Source organism: Petromyzon marinus, chromosome 54, assembly GCF_048934315.1.
Source record: "Petromyzon marinus isolate PM22_M1 ecotype Great Lakes invasive population chromosome 54, UKy_Petmar_22M1.pri1.0, whole genome shotgun sequence".
Lineage (NCBI taxonomy): Eukaryota > Metazoa > Chordata > Hyperoartia > Petromyzontiformes > Petromyzontidae > Petromyzon > Petromyzon marinus.
Genome location: NC_133720.1, coordinates 9,002,743 through 9,024,332, shown reverse-complemented (window position 1 = coordinate 9,024,332; position 21,590 = coordinate 9,002,743). Strand labels below are relative to the sequence as shown.

Sequence of the window (21,590 nt, the reverse complement as noted above, 5' to 3'; positions counted from 1 at the left end):
TGTTCCAGGTGTCTCTGAGAATGACCCAGGGGTCTCTGCGAGTGACCCAGGTGTCTATGTGAGTGTTCTAGATGTCTCTGTGAGTGGCCCACGTGTGTCTGCGAGTGTTCCAGGTGTCTCTTCGAGTGACCCAGGTGTCTCTGTGAGTGAACCAGGTGTCTCTTTGAGTGACCCAGGTGTCTCTGCGAGTGACCCAGGTGTCTCTGTGAGTGACCCAGGTGTCTCTGTGTGTTACCCAGGTATCTCTGCGAGTGACCCCGGGGTCTCTGCGACTGTCCCAGGTGTCTCTGTGAGTGACCCAGGTGTGTCTGCGAGTGTTACAGGTGTCTCTGCGAGTGACCCAGGTGTCTCTGTGAGTGACCCAGGTGTCTCTGTGAGTGACCCAGGTGTCTCTGCGAGTGACCCAGGTGTCTCTGTGAGTGACCCAGGTGTCTCTGTGAGTGACCCAGGTGTCTATGTGAGTGACCCCGGGGTCTCTGCGAGTGACCCAGGTTTCTCTATGAGTGACCCAGGTGTCTCTGTGAGTGACCCAGGTGTCTATGTGAGTGACCCCGGGGTCTCTGCAAGTGACCCGGGGGTCTCTGTGAGTGACCCAGGTGTCTCTGCGAGTGACCCAGGGGTCTCTGCGAGTGTTCCAGGTGTCTCTGTGAGTGACCCAGGTGTCTCTGCGAGTGACCCAGGTTTCTCTATGAGTGACCCAGGTGTCTCTGTGAGTGACCCAGGTGTCTATGTGAGTGACCCCGGGGTCTCTGCAAGTGACCCAGGTATCTCTGTGAGTGACCCAGGTGTCTCTGTGAGTGATCCCGGGATCTCTGTGAGTGACCAAGGTGTCTCTGTGAGTGACCCAGGTGTCTCTGTAAGTGACCCAGGTGTCTCTGTGAGTGACCCAGGTGTCTCTGCGAGTTACCCAGTTGTCTCTGTGAGTGACCCAGGTGTCTCTGCGAGTGACCCAGGTGTCTCTGTGAGTGACCCAGGTGTCTATGTGAGTGACTCAGGTGTCTATGTGAGTGACCCAAGTGTCTCTGAGAGTGACCCAGGTGTCTCTCCGAGTGACCCAGGTATCTCCGTGGGTGACCCAGGTTTCTCTGCGAGTGACCCCGGGGTCTCTGTGAGTGTCCCAGGTGTCTCTGCGAATGACGCAGGTGTCTCTGTGAGTGACGCAGGTGTCTCTGTGAGTGACCCAGGTGTCTCTGCGAGTGACCCAGGTCTCTATGCGAGTTACCCAGGTGTCTACGTGAGTGTCCCAGGTGTCTCTGCGAGTGACCCGGGGGTCTCTGTGAGTGACCCAGGTGTCTCTGTGAGTGACCCAGTTGTCTCTGTGAGTGACCCAGGTGTCTCTGAGAGTGACCCAGGTGTCTCTGCGAGTGACCCAGGTATCTCTGCGAGTGACCCAGGTGTCTCTGAGAGTGACCCAGGTGTCTCTGCGAGTGACCCCGTGGTGCTCGCCACACCCGCCCCCTCTCGGTGTGCCGTGCCCGGCCTTAATCGGTTCTTCTGCTCGCGACTGACAGCACTTGCCCCGACCGCCTTGTGGGAGCCTACACGGGCGTCCTTTGTCTTTGCGTTGTGCGTGTGAGAGAACGCGCGCGCGCTCTAATTCCGTCTTGCGACTGCGCGCGTGAGAGCGAGCCGGGGGCTAATGAGAGAGGGGTAAAGACGGGAAGTCTGGGAGAGAGGAGAAAGTGTTAGGGGGAGCGGGGGGGAGGTATGAAGAGAGGTGAAGAAAGGGAGAGTCGGGGTGGGACAAACAACGAGAGAGACGTGAAGAGAGCGAAGGTGCAGTATGGCTCCCCCTCGCATCCCCCCTCCATCTCCCCTCTCCACCCCCCCTCCACCCCCTCCCTCCCCCATCCTTCGCTTACGGCGACTCTCGTCTCGGAGAAGCGACACAAAAAAATCTGCGCCCCCCCTCCTCCCGTGCCTGGCTTGGGCAGCTGCCCCCCCCCCCCCCCTCCTAGGAGGAGGGGGGAATTTTACCCCCCTGCCACCACCACCCCCTTTGCACCACTCCCACCTCCCACCCTCCTCCCACCTCGCGTCGCGCTCTGTCGCCTCCGCTGCTGCCGGACTCCCAGTTTCAGGTTGCTCAGTCGATCGCAACAACCGCTGATGAGACCCGCGGAGGTGGAAACAAATGTCGCACCGCACCACGTGCTCATTCAAGGCTGAGTCAACTTCGCGGAGACCCTCAACCGATTCAGATGATGGTCACCCGATGTTGGTGTCCGTGAGCGGGATTCGAACTCGGGTGCTCTGCGGGGTTTGTCGCGCAGCGCGTTAACGGCTGCGCCACCGCTCCCCCGTGGAACCAATAACAACCGCCGCCATTCGCCACTAAGTGACGGTGACGTCACCACGGCGCCTGTGCCAGGCCAGGTGCACTTGGAGGCCACGTGAAGTGTCGAAGGCTCGCTGAGAGGAGGAGGTCTCGGGACAGACTCAGCAGGTGCCAAGGTTTGACTGAATGAGATAACTGGTAGATGTACCAGCTGCAAACTTGCTACACTTTATACACCCGGCACTCCGCTCATTGTTGTGAGCGTGGCTCCTCCGCCCTCCGTTGTTGCTGGAGGGAGACTGCCTCCAACTGTCCAGCAGCAGCAGCAGCGTCCTTCACGAGCCTCCTCCATAGAGGCCGATCTTGACACCGTTGCTACCAGTCGTCGGCAACTCCACTCAGCTCCACGTCCTCTTGTACCGCATCACTCCATCTCCTCTCCGGCCCGTACCGCGCCCGTTTAAGCCCCCTCTATCTGGGCAAACAGAGGTTGTTTGGGCATGCGGTGACTGGGCATGCGGGCTACGTGACCCAGCCAACGCAGCCTTGCCTGCCGGAAGTGCTCACTGATGGTAATGTGTCCAGATCTTTCAAGGATTTGTGAGCTCCTCACACAATCCAGCCTGGTTAAACCCAGAATGGATCGTAGGGCATGCCAGCCTGAATGGTTCTAACCGGCGCAGATGTTCCATTAGAGGGGTCCACGTTTCACAAGCATAGCGAAGGCAGGGCATGATTGTGGCCGAGAAGACCCGAAGCTTCTTGCGGAGCCACAGACCAGGTAGCCCCCACACAGCGTTACGAAGCCAGTGAGACCTCCGCTGTCAAACCGGAGCTGGTCATGAGCACACTGACCCCAGGTATGGGAAACTCTCCACTCTCTCCACAACCGCTCCATCACCGTTTCGCCTTTAACAGATTCTTGAGGCAACTGCTGTGGTCGGAGGCACGTAGAAGGGTGTGGGGAGCGGGGGGGAGGGCGAGGGGGGAGGGCGAGGGGGGAGAGCGAGGGGGGGAGGGCGAGGGGGGAGGGCGAGGGGGGAGGGCGAGGGGGGGAGGGCGAGGGGGGAGGGCGAGGGGGGGAGGGCTGCCGACAACGTCCCCTTGACCCTTTCTCCCCCACTGCGCCAGACGTCTCCCTCCTGTCGCCTTCATCCCCCTCCCCCCACCTCGTCCCCCACCCCCCAGCCCCCCGTGCCCTTCCCAGGATGTTGAGTGAGATGAGCATCCTCGCGTTGCCATGGCGACGGGCGGCGAGGTGACATTTAGCGCAACCTAGCAACCCCACCCCAGCAACCCGGCCAACGGCAGCGCCACCACTGCCATCTCCACCCCACTCGCCACCACTCGCCACCACTGCCATCTCCACCCCACTCGCCACCACTCGCCACCACTGCCATCTCCACCCCACTCGCCACCACTCGCCACCACTGCCATCTCCACCCCACTCGCCACCACTCGCCACCACTGCCATCTCCACCCCACTCGCCACCACTCGCCACCACTGCCATCTCCACCCCACTCGCCACCACTCGCCACCACTGCCATCCCCACCCCACTCGCCACCACTCGCCACCACTGCCATCTCCACCCCACTCGCCACCACTCGCCACCACTCACCGGCAAGCCTCGCACACTCACCAAATCCAGCAGCATCTCAGCGACTCACTCCGACTCACCTCGACTATCCCCGCTCTCCCCACGTCTCTCAGCTCCTTGCTCCCCTCTCTCCCCATTCTCCCTCTCCACTCTGCTCGCTCTAACTCCTTCTCTCTCTCTCTCTTGCATCTCCCTGCTGTCTCCCTCTCTGTTCGCGTCCTTCGCACGTGACGCAGCGCTCTCTCCTCTCTCTCCCCCGTGGGTTCTGCGGAGTTATTTATTTATTACTCCTCTGAACCTGATGTCCCCACCAGCATCACCGCACCGATGCACACGCGCTCGCACACGGACAAAGGTCCCCCGTGTAGCCTTTAACAGACGCTTGGGGCAAGTGCTGTGAGCGAGCAGCACCTACCATATGGGGCGAGGCTTTTGGACCAATGGGTGAGTTCCTTAGCCCCGCTTCCACGCCCCCCCCCCACCGCCTCTGTTCACCCAGCGGTGTAACCGAGTGGGCCACAGGTGGATCGCGTCTGGGAGTGGTGGTGGGGTAGAGTGGGGGTATACCCCCGCCTCGGCTTCACATCGTTGCCCCCATACAGGGGCCCCGTGCTGAGGAGGGGCACGAGACGCAGGTTGTTGGGATGGGGAGGAGGGCGCCTTCACGCGATAACCCCGTGGACGAAGAAATCAATTAATTAAGAGGACGTGGAAATCTAAATAATAAATAAATAATAACTCGACTAGCGGCGGCCGGGGGTGGGCTAACTCTCCTGCTCCCTCTCCTGCTCCCTCTGCTGCTCCCTCTCCTGCTCCCTCTCCTGCTCCCTCTCCTGCTCCCTCTCCTGCTCCCTCTGCTGCTCCCTCTGCTGCTCCCACTCCTGCTCCCTCTCCTGCTCCCTCTGCTGCTCCCTCTCCTGCTCCCTCTGCTGCTCCCTCTCCTGCTCCCTCTGCTGCTCCCTCTGCTGCTCCCTCTGCTGCTCCCTCTGCTGCTCTCTCTCTCCTGCTCCCTCTCCTGCTCCCTCTGCTGCTCTCTCCTGCTCCCTCTCCTGCTCCCTCTGCTGCTCCCTCTCCTGCTCCCTCTCCTGCTCCCTCTGCTGCTCCCTCTCCTGCTCCCTCTCCTGCTCCCTCTGCTGCTCCCTCTCCTGCTCCCTCTCCTGCTCCCTCTCCTGCTCCCTCTCCTGCTCTCTCTGCTGCTCCCTCTGCTGCTCGCTCTCCTGCTCCCTCTCCTGCTCCCTCTCCTGCTCCCTCTCCTGCTCCCTCTCCTGCTCCCTCTGCTGCTCCCTCTCCTGCTCCCTCTCCTGCTCCCTCTGCTGCTCCCTCTCCTGCTCCCTCTCCTGCTCCCTCTCCTGCTCCCTCTCCTGCTCCCTCTCCTGCTCCCTCTCCTGCTCCGTCTCCTGCTCCCACTCCTGCTCCCTCTGCTGCTCCCTCTCCTGCTCCCTCGCCTGCTCCCTCCCCTGCTCCCTCTCCTGCTCCCTCTCCTGCTCCCTCTCCTGCTCCCACTCCTGCTCCCTCTGCTGCTCCCTCTCCTGCTCCCTCTCCTGCTGCACTCGGAGAGCGATAGACGACGACACGGAGTCGTGACCCACAGCAACCCCCTCCACCCGCCCTCTCACCTCTCTCTCTACACTCTCTCTCTACAATCTCTCTCTACAATCTCTCTCTACAATCTCTCTCTCTATACCGCGCTCTGACTCCCTCTCCCACGCTCTCTCCCTGCCTGTCGTCGCCACTCTGGGTGTACTGACCCACAGCACTGAGTACTGACCCACAGACCTTTCTCTCTCTGTCTCCACCCTCCCTCTCCCTAGCTCCCTCTCCCCTTAGCTCTCCCCCCTCTCTCCCCCCTCTCTCTCTCCTCTCTCCCCCCTCTCTCTCTCCTCTCTCCCCTCCTTCTCTCTCTCCTTTTTTTACGATCAGAAGAAACAGGAAGATGCTCGGTGTAGTCGGCACTTTGCTCCGTTCATCATTTCGTTTTTTTTTATGTTTTGCTTTATGTAACCCCCCCCCCCCTTTTAAATGAAAGACCCAATTTTTTTTTCCTCCTTTCCCCTTCCCCCTCTCTCTCTACCCCCCTCTCTGTCCCCCCTCTCTCTCTATCCCCTTCTCTGCCTCTCCTCTCTCTCTACCCCCTCTCCACCCCCCTCTCTCTCTGACCCCTCTCTTCCTACTCCATTTGGCTCTCTCTCGCTCTCTTTTTTCTTTATAACTACGACAAGTGCTGCATCTGCACGTAGCCCTTCCCACAGTCAAACGGCCTCCGAAGGGTAGCTCACAATCTGCATGCACAGAGCTCTCTCCCGTCATCTGCCACCGAGCACACGGCCTCCTCCAGCGCCCACTGCTCCTTGAAGGCCGGCACGGCGTGGGTCAGCCGCGCGTGGCGGAACTCCAGCCACACCCTGGCTCCGACCAGAGCGCGGAAGATGCCCAGGCTGCTGGCTGGACGTTGCCCCTCCAGGGCCACCTTCCTCGCCCTGTGCACGACGAGCTTGGCGTAGCCGAAGAGCACGTTGACCAGCCTCTGAAGATGTTGGGGTCCGTCACCCTTCGGGTATCCAAAGATGAGGACCGTCGGCGAGAAGTGGAGGCTGAACCTTAGGAGGATGTTTCTCAGGACCTTGAACAGCGAGTCCAGGCTCTTGCACACCACGTATTGGTGCGCCACCGTCTCCACTTTACCGCAGAAGCGGCACTCCGGGGACGTGTCGGTGAAGCGCGCCAGGGAGACGTTGGTGGTGACGGTGCCGTGGGCGATGCTCCAGCTGAGGTCGCCGATGCGGTTGTACGTGGGGCTGGAGTAGAGTTGCCTCCAGCGAAGCCTCTCCGGAGAGACGCAGGGCAGGGCTCTCCTCCAGGCATGGTCCTTGTGGCTCCTCAGGGTGTCCTGTTGGTGGAACCGGACCATGTAGGAGTAGAGCACCTTCCTCTTTACATTTGTGAAGGCCACTTCCGGCAGGTCTTCTCTCCTCTCTACCCTCTCTCTCCCCTTTCTCCCCCCTCTCCCCCACCTCTCTCCCCTCTCTCTCCTCTCTCTCCCCCCTCTCTCACCTTTCTCTCTCCTCTCTCTCTCCCCTCTCTCCCCCTCTCTCCCCCCTCTCCCCCAGCTCTCTCCCCCCTCTCTCTTTTTTTTTACGATCAGAAGAACCAAGAAGATGCTCGGTGTAGTCGGCACTTTGCTCCGTTCATCATTTCGGGTTTTTTTGGTATTTTTTTGAATGCTTTGCTCTATGTAACCCCCCCCCCTTTTTTAATGAAAGACCCAACAACATATTTTTATCTTTTTTCTCTCCTTTCCCCTTCTCTCTCTCTACCCCCCTCTCTGCCCCCCCCCTCTCTCTCTCTACCCCCCTCTCCGCCCCCCCTCTCTCTCCCCCCTCTCTTCCCCCTCTCCTTCTCTCTCTCCTCTCGCGTTCTCCTCTTCCTCCCCCTCTCTCCCCCCACACTCACCCCCATTATCCCACGAAGACAAAAATTCCCCGTGTAGCCTTAAGATTGTTGGGGCAAGTGCCGTTAGCGAGCACCTATGATGGCTTGCACGACACCAGGGGGGTGTGGGTGGCCAGCACCACGTCCGGCCGCCTTTGTCTCCCCAGTGACGATGTTAACACACCGCACCAGGTTCTCATTTGAAAGCTGAGTAGATCTAGGGGAGGCCCAGAACCAGTTCAGAATTGATCCCGGGTCGCTGGGTTCGTAGCGCAGCGCTCCGGCTGCTACGACACCGCTCCCCCTCTCCCGCACACCCTCACAGACACTCTCACAGACACACACACAGACACACACACAGACACTCTCACAGACACTCTCACAGACACACTTACAGACACACTCACAGACACCCTCACAGACACACACACACACTCAGACACTCTCATAGACACACTCACAGACACACACACAAACACTCTCACAGACACACACACAGACACACACACAGACACTCTCACAGACACACACACAGACACTCTCACAGACACACACACACAGACACTCTCACAGACACTCTCACAGACACACACAGACACCCTCACAGACACACATACAGACACACTCACAGACACACACACAGACACTCTCACAGACACACACACAGACACCCTCACAGACACACACACAGACACACACACAGACACTCTCACAGACACTCAACCAGACACTCTCACAGACGCACACACAGACACTCTCACAGACACTCTCACAGACACACTCACAGACACTATCTCTCCCTGTCTGTCTCTCTCTGGATCGCTTCCAATGCCGTGTATTGTCCCGTGTCAGAGTCTCTGAGCTGCTCCTAATCCCCTCTCGCTCTCCCGGACACCCCCCCCCCCCCTCTGATCCCCCCCCCCCCTTCACCTCCCTCCCACCCTCCCCCTTCCATGCTCGCTCGGATTCACAGGTCACCCCCCCCCACCATCACCGACTTCCACCGCGGTGGGAGGTAGGGAGAGGTGTGGGTTGGTGGGGGATGCAGAGTCATATTTTCTAGAGCTCAGCCCCGGGCAGCTCCGGCTGAAATGAAACACAGCGGAGTAACCAGAAGTGGGTTGGAGTGGAACCTGGATTCGAACCCAGGGTTTTAACGACGACAAAGAGAAAGATACCCCGCATAGCCTGTAACAGACTGTTGGGGCAAGTGCTGGCAGCGAGTAGCACCTGTCAAGTGCCGGCACGGCACACGAGGGGGTGGGTGGCCAGTACCATGTCCGGCCTCCATTGCACAAACACTCACCCACTCACTCACCGACTCACTCACTCACACACTCACCCACTCACTCACCGACTCACTCACTCACACACTCACCCACTCACTCACCGACTCACTCACCCATTCACTCACACACTCACCCACTCACTCACACACTCACTCACACACTCACCCACTCACTCACACACTCACTCACTCACACACTCACTCACACACTCACCCACTCACTCACACACTCACTCACCCACCCTCTCTCCCTCTCACGCACTCACCCATTCTCTCACACAGCAACTCACCCACCCTCCCTCTCAGCCACTCATTCACCCACCCTCACACTCGCCCACTCACTCACCCACTTACTCACCAACCCTCTCTCTCACCAGCACTCTCACTCACCCGGTTACTCACCCACTGACTCACCCTCTCACCCACTCACCATCTCACCCATTCTCTCACACAGCAACTCACCCACCCTCCCTCTCAGCCACTCATTCACCCACCCTCTCCCTCACACTCGCCCACTCACTCACCCACTTACTCACCAACCCTCTCTCTCACCAGCACTCTCACTCACCCAGTTACTCACCCACTGACTCACCCTCTCACCCACTCACCATCTCACCCATTCAGCCTGTTTCTCTCGCGCGAGCAGAAACAGTGCTGGCTCCGTGTTGAACCAGGGTCCCGCGATCTCCCCGGGTAATTGGGCACTCTCATTCACTCACCAGCACTCTTACTCACCCTCTCACTCACTCACGCAATCTCTCACCCTCTCACCCCCTCACTCACTCACGCTATCTCTCACACTCTCACACTCTCACTCACTCACGCTATCTCTCACACTCTCACACTCTCACCCTCTCACTCACTCACGCAATCTCTCACACTCTCACTCACTCACGCAATCTCTCACACTCTCACTCACTCACGCAATCTCTCACACTCTCACCCTCTCACTCACTCACGCATCTCTCACACTCTCACTCACTCACACTCTCACTCACTCACGCAATCTCTCACACTCTCACCCTCTCACTCACTCATGCATCTCTCACACTCTCACCCTCTCACTCACTCATGTATCTCTCATACTCTCACTCACTCACCCTCTCACTCACTCACCAGCACTCTTACTCACCCTCTCACTCACTCACGTATCTCTCACACTCTCACACTCTCACTCACTCACGCAATTTCTCACACTCTCACACTCTCACACTCTCACTCACTCACGCAATCCCTCACACTCTCACCATCTCACTCACTCACGCATCTCTCACACTCTCACACTCTCACTCACTCACGCAATCTCTCACACTCTCACACTCTCACCCTCTCACTCACTCACTCACGCAATCTCTCACACTCTCACTCACTCACGCAATCTCTAACACTCTCACTCACTCACTCACGCAATCTCTCACACTCTCACCCTCTCACTCACTCACGCAATCTCTAACACTCTCACCCTCTCACTCACTCACTCACGCCATCTCTCACCCTCTCATCCTCTCACTCACTCACGCAATCTCTCACCCTCTCATCCTCTCACTCACTCACCCGGGGTAATTGGGCACCGTTTAGGGTCACGCCTCGCAGCGCGCCACGGGGCGGGGGGAGGCACGGGGGGAGTGGTGGGTTTGGGGGTCCCCCACGTCTGTCGACTCACCTGCCCCCCACCCTCGCCCCCTCCCCCTCCCTCCTGTTCCCCTCCCCCCTCCTACCCTCCCCCACGCCATCATCTGTCGCATCGGAATCTCTGGTCGCGCTGTGTTACGCGGGTTACGGGTCAGGGATAGGGCCAGGGATAGCTGTCGGGGTTAGGGTTGTGTAAGAAGTAGGGGTCTCTTAGGGGTCCGGGTGCGTTAGGGGTGATGGTTATGGTCAGACAAGGATAGAATGAGTCTGTGGATCTCTGTGCGAGTCCATGGGTATTCGTGTGAGTCTATGGCTGTCTGTGTGAGTCTATGGCTTTCTGCGTGAGTATATGGCTGTGTGTGAGTCTATGGCTCTCTTTGTGAGTCTATGGGCCTCTGTGTGAGTCTATGGCTCTCTGTGTGAGTCTATGGCTCTCTGTGTGAGTATATGGGTCTCTGTGTGAGTCTATGGCTCTCTGTGTGAGTCTATGGCTCTCTGTGTGAGTCTATGGCTCTCTTTGTGAGAATATGGGTCTCTGTGTGAGTCTATGGCTCTCTGTGTGAGTATACAGTGAGGGAAAAAGTATTTGATCCCCTGATGATTTTGTACGTTTGCCCACTGACAAAGAAATGATCCGTCTATAATTTTAATGGTAGGTTTATTTGAACAGTGAGAGACAAATGGACAAAAACACAAGAACTGTCAATCTCCCTCGGCCTGGGGCTCCATGCAAGATCTCACCTCGTGGAGTTGCAATGATCATGAGAACGGTGAGGAATCAGCCCAGAACTACACGGGAGGATCTTGTCAATGATCTCAAGGCAGCTGGGACCATAGTCACCAAGAAAACAATTGGTAACACACTACGCCGTGAAGGACTGAAATCTTGCAGCGCCCGCAAGATCCCCCTACTCAAGAAAGCACATATACATGCCCGTCTGAAGTTTGCCAATGAACATCTGAATGATTCAGAGGACAACTGGGTGAAAGTGTTGTGGTCAGATGAGATCAAAATGGAGATCTTTGGCATCAACTCAACTCGCCATGTTTTGATGAGGAGGAATGCTGCCTATGACCCCAAGAACACCATCCCCACCGTCAACCATGGAGGTGGAAACATTATGCTTTGGGGGTGTTTTTCTGCTAAGGGTACAGGACAACTTCACCGCATCAAAGGGACGATGGACGGGGCCATGTACCGTCAAATCTTGGGTGAGAACCTCCTTCCCTCAGCCAGGGCATTGAAAATGGGTCGTGGATGGGTATTCCAGCATGACAATGACCAAAAACACACGGCCAAGGCAACAAAGGAGTGGCTCAAGAAGAAGCACATTAAGGTCCTGGAGTAGCCTAGCCAGTCTCCAGACCTTAATCCCATGGAAAATCTGTGGAGGGAGCTGAAGGTTCGAGTTGCCAAACGTCAGCCTCGAAACCTTAATGACTTGGAGAAGATCTGCAAAGAGGAGTGGGACAAAATCCCTCCTGAGATGTGTGCAAACCTGGTGGCCAACTATAAGAAACGTCTGACCTTTGTGATTGCCAACAAGGGTTTTGCCACCAAGTACTAAGTCATGTTTTGCACAGGGGTCAAAAACTTATTTCCCTCATTAAAATGCAAATCAATTTATAACATTTTTGACATTCGTTTTTCTGGATTTTGTTGTTATTCTGTCTCTCACTGTTCAAATAAACCTACCATTAAATTTGTAGACTGATCATTTGTTTGTCAGTGAGCAAACGTACAAAATCAGCAGGGGATCAAATACTTTTTTCCCTCTCTGTATGGCTCTCTGTGTGAGCCTAAAGGGTCATCATACGAAGAATAAAATATCCTCCTCTCCCCCGCAACCCCCCCACAGACACCTAGAAACCCACCAGCCCTCCCCCCTTCCCCCAGAGACCACGGGGACGCCCCCCCCCCCTTCTCCGGCGGTGGGGGGGGGGGGGTTCAGCAGCGAAGGAACAAATAGAAATATTAAACAACAAGACTCCGCATCACATGTGGGCGCATCAGCCATCGCATCTGCCTCGCGAGAGAGAGCAGAGAGAGGGAGCAGAGAGAGAGAGGGAGCAGAGAGAGAGAGCAGAGAGCAGAGAAAGAGAGTAGAGAGAGGGAGAGAGAGTAAAGAGAGAGCAGAGGGAGAGAGAGGGAGCAGAGAAAGGGAGTAGAGAGAGGGAGAGGGAGCAGAGAGGGAGTAGAGAGAGGGAGTAGAGAGAGGGAGTAGAGGGAGAGAGAGGGAGTAGAGAGAGGGAGTAGAGAGAGAGAAAGTAGAGAGAGGGAGTAGAGAGAGAGAGGGAGTAGAGGGAGAGAGAGGGAGTAGAGAGAGGGAGTAGAGAGAGAGGGAGTAGAGAGAGGGAGAGGGAGTAGAGAGAGGGAGTAGAGAGAGGGAGTAGAGAGAGGGGGGAAGAGAAAGGGGAGCAAGGAGCAGAGAGAGAGGGATATGGAGGAGAGGGAGAGAGAGGGGGGAGTGGGGAGAGGGAGGGAGCAGAGAGGGAGCAAGGAGCGATGCTCGCGGCGATTGGGAGAGATAGGCACAGATCCATTCACATTCACACAGCGACACGCTGAGATATATACACAGCACTACACACACTCACACACTACACACACTCACACACTTCACACACTCATTACACACACCACACACACACAGCACTACACACGCTCATACACTACACACACACTATACACACACACAGCACTACACACACTCACACACTACACACACTCACACACTACACACACTACACACACACAGCACTACACATACTCACACACTTCACACACTCATTACACACACCACACACACAGCACTACACACACTCACACACTACACACACTACACACACAGCATTATACACACTCACACACTTCACACACTGACTACACACACCACACACACACAGCACTACACACACTCATACACTACACACACTCACACACTACACACACTACACACACACAGCACTATACACACTCACACACTTCACACACTCACTACACACACCACACACACACAGCACTACACACACTCATACACTACACACACACCCTATACAAACACACAGCACCACATATACTCACACACTACACATACTCACACACTACACACACTACACATACACAGCACTATACACACTCACACACTACACACACTCACACACTACACACACACACCACACACACACAGCACTACACACACTCACACACTACACACACTACACACACAGCACTACACACACTCACACACTACACACACTCACACACTACAAACACAGCACTATACACACTCACACAGTTCACACACTCACTACACACACCACACACACACAGCACTACACACACTCACACACTACACACACACTACACACACACACTACACACGCTCACACACACTACACACACAGCACTACACACACTACACACACTCACACACTATACACACAGCACTACACACACTACACACACTCACACACACTACACACACAGCACTACACACACTACACACACTCACACACTATACACACACACTACACACACAGCACTATACACACTCAGCACTACACACACTACACACACACACTACACACTCACACACTATACACACTCACACACTACACACACATTCACACACAGCACGACTCACACACGCACGATACACACTCACACACTTTGCCCAGATCTTTCGAGGATTTGTGAGCACTTCACACAATCCAGCCTGCAGGTTAAACCCAGGATGGATCATAGGCAGGCCAGCACAAATGTTTCTAACCGGCGCAGATCTTCCATTACGGGGGTCGACGTTTCGCAAGAATAGAGAAGGGAGGGAATGACCGTGGCTGCTCCACACGAAGCTTCGTGCAGAGCGACAGACCAGGTAGCTTCCACACAGAGTTATGCAGCCGATGAAAAGATAATTCCGCTCGACTGATTCGGAGTGGGAACTGCTTTCATACCGGAGCCGATCATGAACACACTGCCCAGGTATGGAAAACTCTCCACTCTCTCCACAACTGCCCCATCACAAATTCGGAGTTGTGGGGGTGGCGTGTTTGATGGCACAAAATTCCCAGGCAGGTGCTCAGTTTCGGTGGGGCTGATGGTAGAACCCTACCCCTTAGTGGCACACTCCAGGTTCAGCAGCAGCACCTCCAACTCCTCTGATTGATAATCGGCATACATAACGTGGTTTACCAATAGGGAGCCATTCCTTGAAAGCACCGGGGCATTGATCAGCCTCCCATTGTATCTGTACCAGATGGAAAATCCTCCCGTACAGCCATCGAATGTTCACGAACTACGTGGTCGAAACAGATGTTATACAATGTGGGAGCCAGAGGACATCCCTGTCCCACCCCAAGGTGAACAGGAAATGGCTTCGACCACGTAGTTTTACACACACACACTACACACAGCGCTACACACACTCACATACACATTACACACAGCACTACACACATCTCTGCACTTTACCAACACTACACACACTAACACACTACACAAAGCACTACACACACACTCACATACACACTACGAACACTACACACACCAGAGACACACCACACACACACCAAAGACACACCACACACACCAGAGACACACCACACACACACACCAGAGACACACCACACACACACCAGAGACACACCACACACACACCAGAGACACACCACACACACACACCAGAGACACACCACACACACCAGAGACACACCACACACACACACCAGAGACACACCACACACACACCAGAGACACACCACACACACCAGAGACACACCACACACACCAGAGACACACCACACACACACACCAGAGACACACCACACACACACCAGAGACACACCACACACACCAGAGACACACCACACACACACACCAGAGACACACCACACACACACCAGAGACACACCACACACACACACCAGAGACACACCACACACACCAGAGACACACCACACACACACACCAGAGACACACCACACACACACACCAGAGACACACCACACACACACACCAGAGACACACCACACACACCAGAGACACACCACACACACACACCAGAGACACACCACACACACACCAGAGACACACCACACACACCAGAGACACACCACACACACCAGAGACACACCACACACACACACCAGAGACACACCACACACACACCAGAGACACACCACACACACCAGAGACACACCACACACACACACCAGAGACACACCACACACACACACCAGAGACACACCACACACACACACCAGAGACACACCACACACACACACCAGAGACACACCACACACACACACCAGAGACACACCACACACACACACCAGAGACACACCACACACACACACCAGAGACACACCACACACACCAGAGACACACCACACACACACCAGAGACACACCACACACACCAGAGACACACCACACACACCAGAGACACACCACACACACACACCAGAGACACACCACACACACACCAGAGACACACCACACACACCAGAGACACACCACACACACACACCAGAGACACACCACACACACACCAGAGACACACCACACACACACACCAGAGACACACCACACACACCAGAGACACACCACACACACACACCAGAGACACACCACACACACACACCAGAGACACACCACACACACACACCAGAGACACACCACACACACCAGAGACACACCACACACACACACCAGAGACACACCACACACACACCAGAGACACACCACACACACCAGAGACACACCACACACACCAGAGACACACCACACACACACACCAGAGACACACCACACACACACCAGAGACACACCACACACACCAGAGACACACCACACACACACACCAGAGACACACCACACACACACACCAGAGACACACCACACACACACACCAGAGACACACCACACACACACCAGAGACACACCACACACACACACCAGAGACACACCACACACACACACCAGAGACACACCACACACACACACCAGAGACACACCACACACACCAGAGACACACCACACACACCAGAGACACACCACACACACACCAGAGACACACCACACACACCAGAGACACACCACACACATACACCAGAGACACACCACACACACACCAGAGACACACCACACACACACACCAGAGACACACCACACACACCAGAGACACACCACACACACACACCAGAGACACACCACACACACACACCAGAGACACACCACACACACACCAGAGACACACCACACACACACACCAGAGACACACCACACACACCAGAGACACACCACACATACACACCAGAGACACACCACACACACCAGAGACACACCACACACACACACCAGAGACACACCACACACACACACCAGAGACACACCACACACACACACCAGAGACACACCACACACACCAGAGACACACCACACACACCAGAGACACACCACACACACCAGAGACACACCACACACACACACCAGAGACACACCACACACACACCAGAGACACACCACACACACCAGAGACACACCACACACACACACCAGAGACACACCACACACACACACCAGAGACACACCACACACACACACCAGAGACACACCACACACACACACCAGAGACACACCACACACACACACCAGAGACACACCACACACACACACCAGAGACACACCACACACACACACCAGAGACACACCACACACACCAGAGACACACCACACACACACACCAGAGACACACCACACACACACCAGAGACACACCACACACACACCAGAGACACACCACACACACACAGGCGAGCCAGGGGAAGGGAGTGTTGGCTGCAGAGGAGGAGTGCGGAGGGGATGAGAGGGAGAGAGTTGTAATAACTAGAGAGGGGAGGGGCTGGCTGAAGCGGGGGGAGAGGGGGTTATTTATCGCGACTGCCAAGGGGATGAAAGGGGCCGCGTGTCGGGGTTGCCCCCTTGCCGGGGCCTTCACAGCGCCTGCCAACACATCACCCCAACCCCCCTCTCACCCCCCCCCCCCTACGCGTCTCCGCCTCCTCGTGCTCCCACCTGCTCCCCCTACCTCCCTCTCTCCATTCCCCACTCTCCTCCCTCTCACTTGCTCTCTCCATCGCCCACCTTCCCCTCCCCTCCTCCCGCAGTCTCTTCTCCGTCCTTCCGCCTCACACCACTCAGCGTCTCCTCTCGCCTCTCAATCTCTCTCTCTCTCGGTATCTGAAACCCCGAACCCCCACAACCCCCCCTGCCCCCCCCCCCCCCGTTACCAATCTCCACGCACAATACAGTGGGGATTTTAATGCAGCGAGCACTGGGAATGCAATCGCATGGAGAGACCAAAGGAGCTGGGCCATGCCTCTTGCTCGCATCACGGCAGAAGCAGCCAGCTCCAGCATCCCATGCTGGGACCTACCACCCCACAGGGCCACTCGCTACCACCCCACGGGGCCACTCGCTACCACCCCATGGGGCCACTCGCTACCACCCCACAGGGCCACTCGCTACCACCCCATGGGGCCACTCGCTACCACCCCACAGGGCCACTCGCTACCACCCCATGGGGCCACTCGCTACCACCCCATGGGGCCACTCGCTACCACCCCACAGGGCCACTCGCTACCACCCTACAGGGCCACTCGCTACCACCCCACGGGGCCACTCGCTACCACCCCATGGGGCCACTCGCTACCACCCCACAGGGCCACTCGCTACCACCCCACAGGGCCACTCGCTACCACCCCATGGGGCCACTCGCTACCACCCCACAGGGCCACTCGCTACCACCCCACAGGGCCACTCGCTACCACCCCACAGGGCCACTCGCTACCACCCCATGGGGCCACTCGCTACCACCCCACTGGGCCACTCGCTACCACCCCATGGGGCCACTCGCTACCACCCCACAGGGCCACTCGCTACCACCCCACAGGGCCACTCGCTACCACCCCACAGGGCCACTCGCTCGCCCACCACCAGGGGGGCAGTCGCCTCCCTGTCGCTCTTCTGTCGCTACTACTGCCGTGGTCACCGTGCACGTGAACTTCTGTCGCTACTGCTGCCGTGGTCACCGTGCACGTGAACTTCTGTCGCTACTACTGCCGTGGTCACCGTGCACGTGAACTTCTGTCGCTACTGCTGCCGTGGTCACCGTGCACGTGAACTTCTGTCGCTACTGCTGCCGTGGTCACCGTGCACGTGAACTTCACTCCGCTGGCGTCGTCTCGTACAGCACGCGGTGTTCATCCACCACAACCACCACTACCACCAGCACACTACAGATCACAACATCTCACTCACCAACCCACACATTTGCTCACGCACTCACCCAATAATATACCCACACAGGGACACACACCCTCACTCAGTCATCCCCTCAACCACCCAATCACTCACCCACTCACTCACCCACTCACTAACTCACCCACTCACTAACTCACCCACTCATTCACTAACTCACCCACTCACTAACTCACCCACTCACTCACTAACTCACCCACTCACTAACTCACCCAACCACACATTCACTCAACCACTCACTGACACCAATCATCTACCCACCGACCCACCCAGCACACTGCAGGTCACCGCACGTATCTCTCCCCTTCTTCTCTCGCACTGGTCCACTCCGGAATCCCCTCTCCATCACCACCACATTTATCATCACCACCACCATCATCACCACCACCACCATCGTCACCACCACCACCATCGTCACCACCACCACCATCGTCACAACCACCATCGTCACCATCACCACCATCGTCACCACCACCACCATCATCACCACCACCACCATCGTCACCACCACCACCATCGTCACCACCACCACCATCGTCACCACCACCACCATCGTCACCACCATCGTCACCACCACCACCACCACCATCGTCACCACCACCACCATCATCACCACCACCATCGTCACCACCACCACCATCGTCACCACCACCATCGTCACCACCACCACCATCATCACCACCATCGTCACCACCATCGTCACCACCACCACCATCGTCACCACCACCACCACCACCATCGTCACCACCACCACCACCACCATCGTCACCACCACCACCACCATCGTCACCACCACCACCACCACCATCGTCACCACCACCACCACCATCGTCACCACCACCATTGTCACCACCACCATCGTCACCACCACCATCGTCACCACCACCACCACCATCGTCACCATCACCACCACCATCGTCACCACCACCACCATCACCACCACCATCACCACCACCACCATCACCACCACCATCACCACCATCGTCACCACCACCATCGTCACCACCACCATCGTCACCACCACCACCACCATCGTCACCACCACCACCACCATCGTCACCACCACCACCACCATCGTCACCACCACCATCGTCACCATCACCACCACCACCGTCACCATCACCACCACCACCACCATCGTCACCATCACCACCACCACCACCATCGTCTCTTCTTCCCCAGCTCTGACAACAAGAAGCTCGCTCCAGGCTCGGACGGCGGCACACTCTCACGAGTACCCACACTGCGCCTCACCCCGCCGCCGCCTGCTGCTGCTGCTGGGGGACAAAGGCGGTGGTGGGGGGGGGGTTTAGGAAGCGTGCCCCCCGTTATTCGCGTTGCCACGCCGGGAGGTCGGAGTCGACCCGGTGTCCCCCCCCCCACCCCGCGTGGTCTCTCGCTCCTCTGCGCGAGTGACTCCAACACGCGGCTGCGGCGACCTCAATGTGGGGGGGGGGGGCTGTGGTAGGGGGGGCTATGGGAGGAGGAGGTTGCTGGGGGGGGGTGGCTGTTGGGGGGCGCTATGGGGGGGGGCTATGGGGGGCGGAGGTTGCTGTGGGGGGGGTGGCTGTTGGGGGGCGCTTTGGGGGGGGGCTATGGGGGGAGGAGGTTGCTGGGGGGGGGGTGGCTGTTGGGGGGCGCTTTGGGGGGGGGGCTATGGGGGGAGGAGGTTGCTGGGGGGGGGTGGCTGTTGGGGGGCGCTTTGGGGGGGGGCTATGGGGGGAGGAGGTTGCTGTGGGGGGGGGTGGCTGTTGGGGGGCGCTTTGGGGGGGCTATGGGGGGAGGAGGTTGCTGTGGGGGGGGGGGAGTGGCTGTTGGGGGGCGCTTTGGGGGGGGCTATGGGGGGAGGAGGTTGCTGTGGGGGGGGGTGGCTGTTGGGGGGCGCTATGGGAGGGGGCTATGGGGGGAGGAGGTTGCTGTGGGGGGCGGGATGGTTGTTGGGGGGCGCTTTGGGGGGTGGGGGGGGGCGTAGAATTGAAAGGGGCTGTGGGGGTGGGGGGGGTGTGAGCGCGAGCTCCTCCCCGCCGCTCAGGACCCCTTGAGACCCCCCAAATCGGTATTTTATTAACATTGGGAATGTATTGATCCACTATTGGGAACTTGTTGATTTTCGGAACTTATTGATATTAGGAGTTTGTCGATATTTCAGTTAAAGTTCCAGAAGACCGATGTTAATCGTTCATCGATAGCTCCCTCGCTCGCTCCCGCGTTCATTGATTGGCTCGAATCGTCATCAGCATGGACTCGCAACTGCTGGATGATGTCCTCCTCCTCCTCCCTTCTCTCTCTTCCCCTTCGCCGCGAGTCCTTGTCGACATGTGTTTATGTTAATTCGGGGCTAATGAATATTTGATTATCGCCGAGAGACGCAGGGAGTGGGGGAGGCCGCTGGTACAAAAGCGAGGAGTGGAGCAGCCGCGCGTTGCTATGGAGACCCGGAGGCATCTCTAGGCCCTGCGTCAGGGTGTTGCCATGGCAACGCAAGGCGGCCTGGTTGAGGGAGAGAGGGGCCCTGCTATGTGACCTGGGAGAAGATGAGCGGAGGAGTGAGACGCCCTGCTGTGAGTGTGTGTGTGTGTCACAGTGTGTGTCACAGTGTGTGTCCGAGTGTGTGTGTGTCACAGTGTGTGTGTGTCACAGTGTGTGTGTGTGTCACAGTGTGTGTCACAGTGTGTGTCACAGTGTGTCAGAGTGTGTGTGTGTGTCACAGTGTGTGTGTGTCACAGTGTGTGTGTGTGTCACAGTGTGTGTCAGAGTGTGTGTCACAGTGTGTGTGTGTCACAGTGTGTGTGTGTCACAGTGTGTGTGTCAGAGTGTGTGTGTCACAGTGTGTGTCACAGTGTGTGTGTGTCAGATCGGTGAGCTCCTCCGGCGGGCAAGGCTGCGATGGCTGGGTCATGTAGCCCGCATGCCCAGCCACCACATGCCTAAACAGTTTTTGTTCGGCCGGATTGAGGGGGCTAAACGGGCGCGGCACGGGCTAGAGAAGAGATGGAGTGATGTGGTACAGGAGGACGTGGAGCTGAGTGGACTTGCCGATGAC

The 21,590-nt window shown here is 57.2% G+C and overlaps 1 protein-coding gene and 1 long non-coding RNA gene across 2 annotated transcripts in view; one reads left to right on the top strand and one right to left on the bottom strand.

The window, feature by feature from the left end:
• Positions 1–21,590, top strand: part of LOC142905440 (uncharacterized) — a 205,509-nt gene that overhangs the window by 114,716 nt on the left and 69,203 nt on the right. The window lies entirely within an intron of this gene.
• Positions 1,577–5,505, bottom strand: LOC142905422 (uncharacterized; the record flags this gene model as incomplete). Its single annotated transcript, XM_076052043.1, has 2 exons — positions 1,577–1,665; positions 3,958–5,505. A coding segment is annotated over one exon (864 nt), but the record flags the coding sequence as incomplete, so codon positions are not given.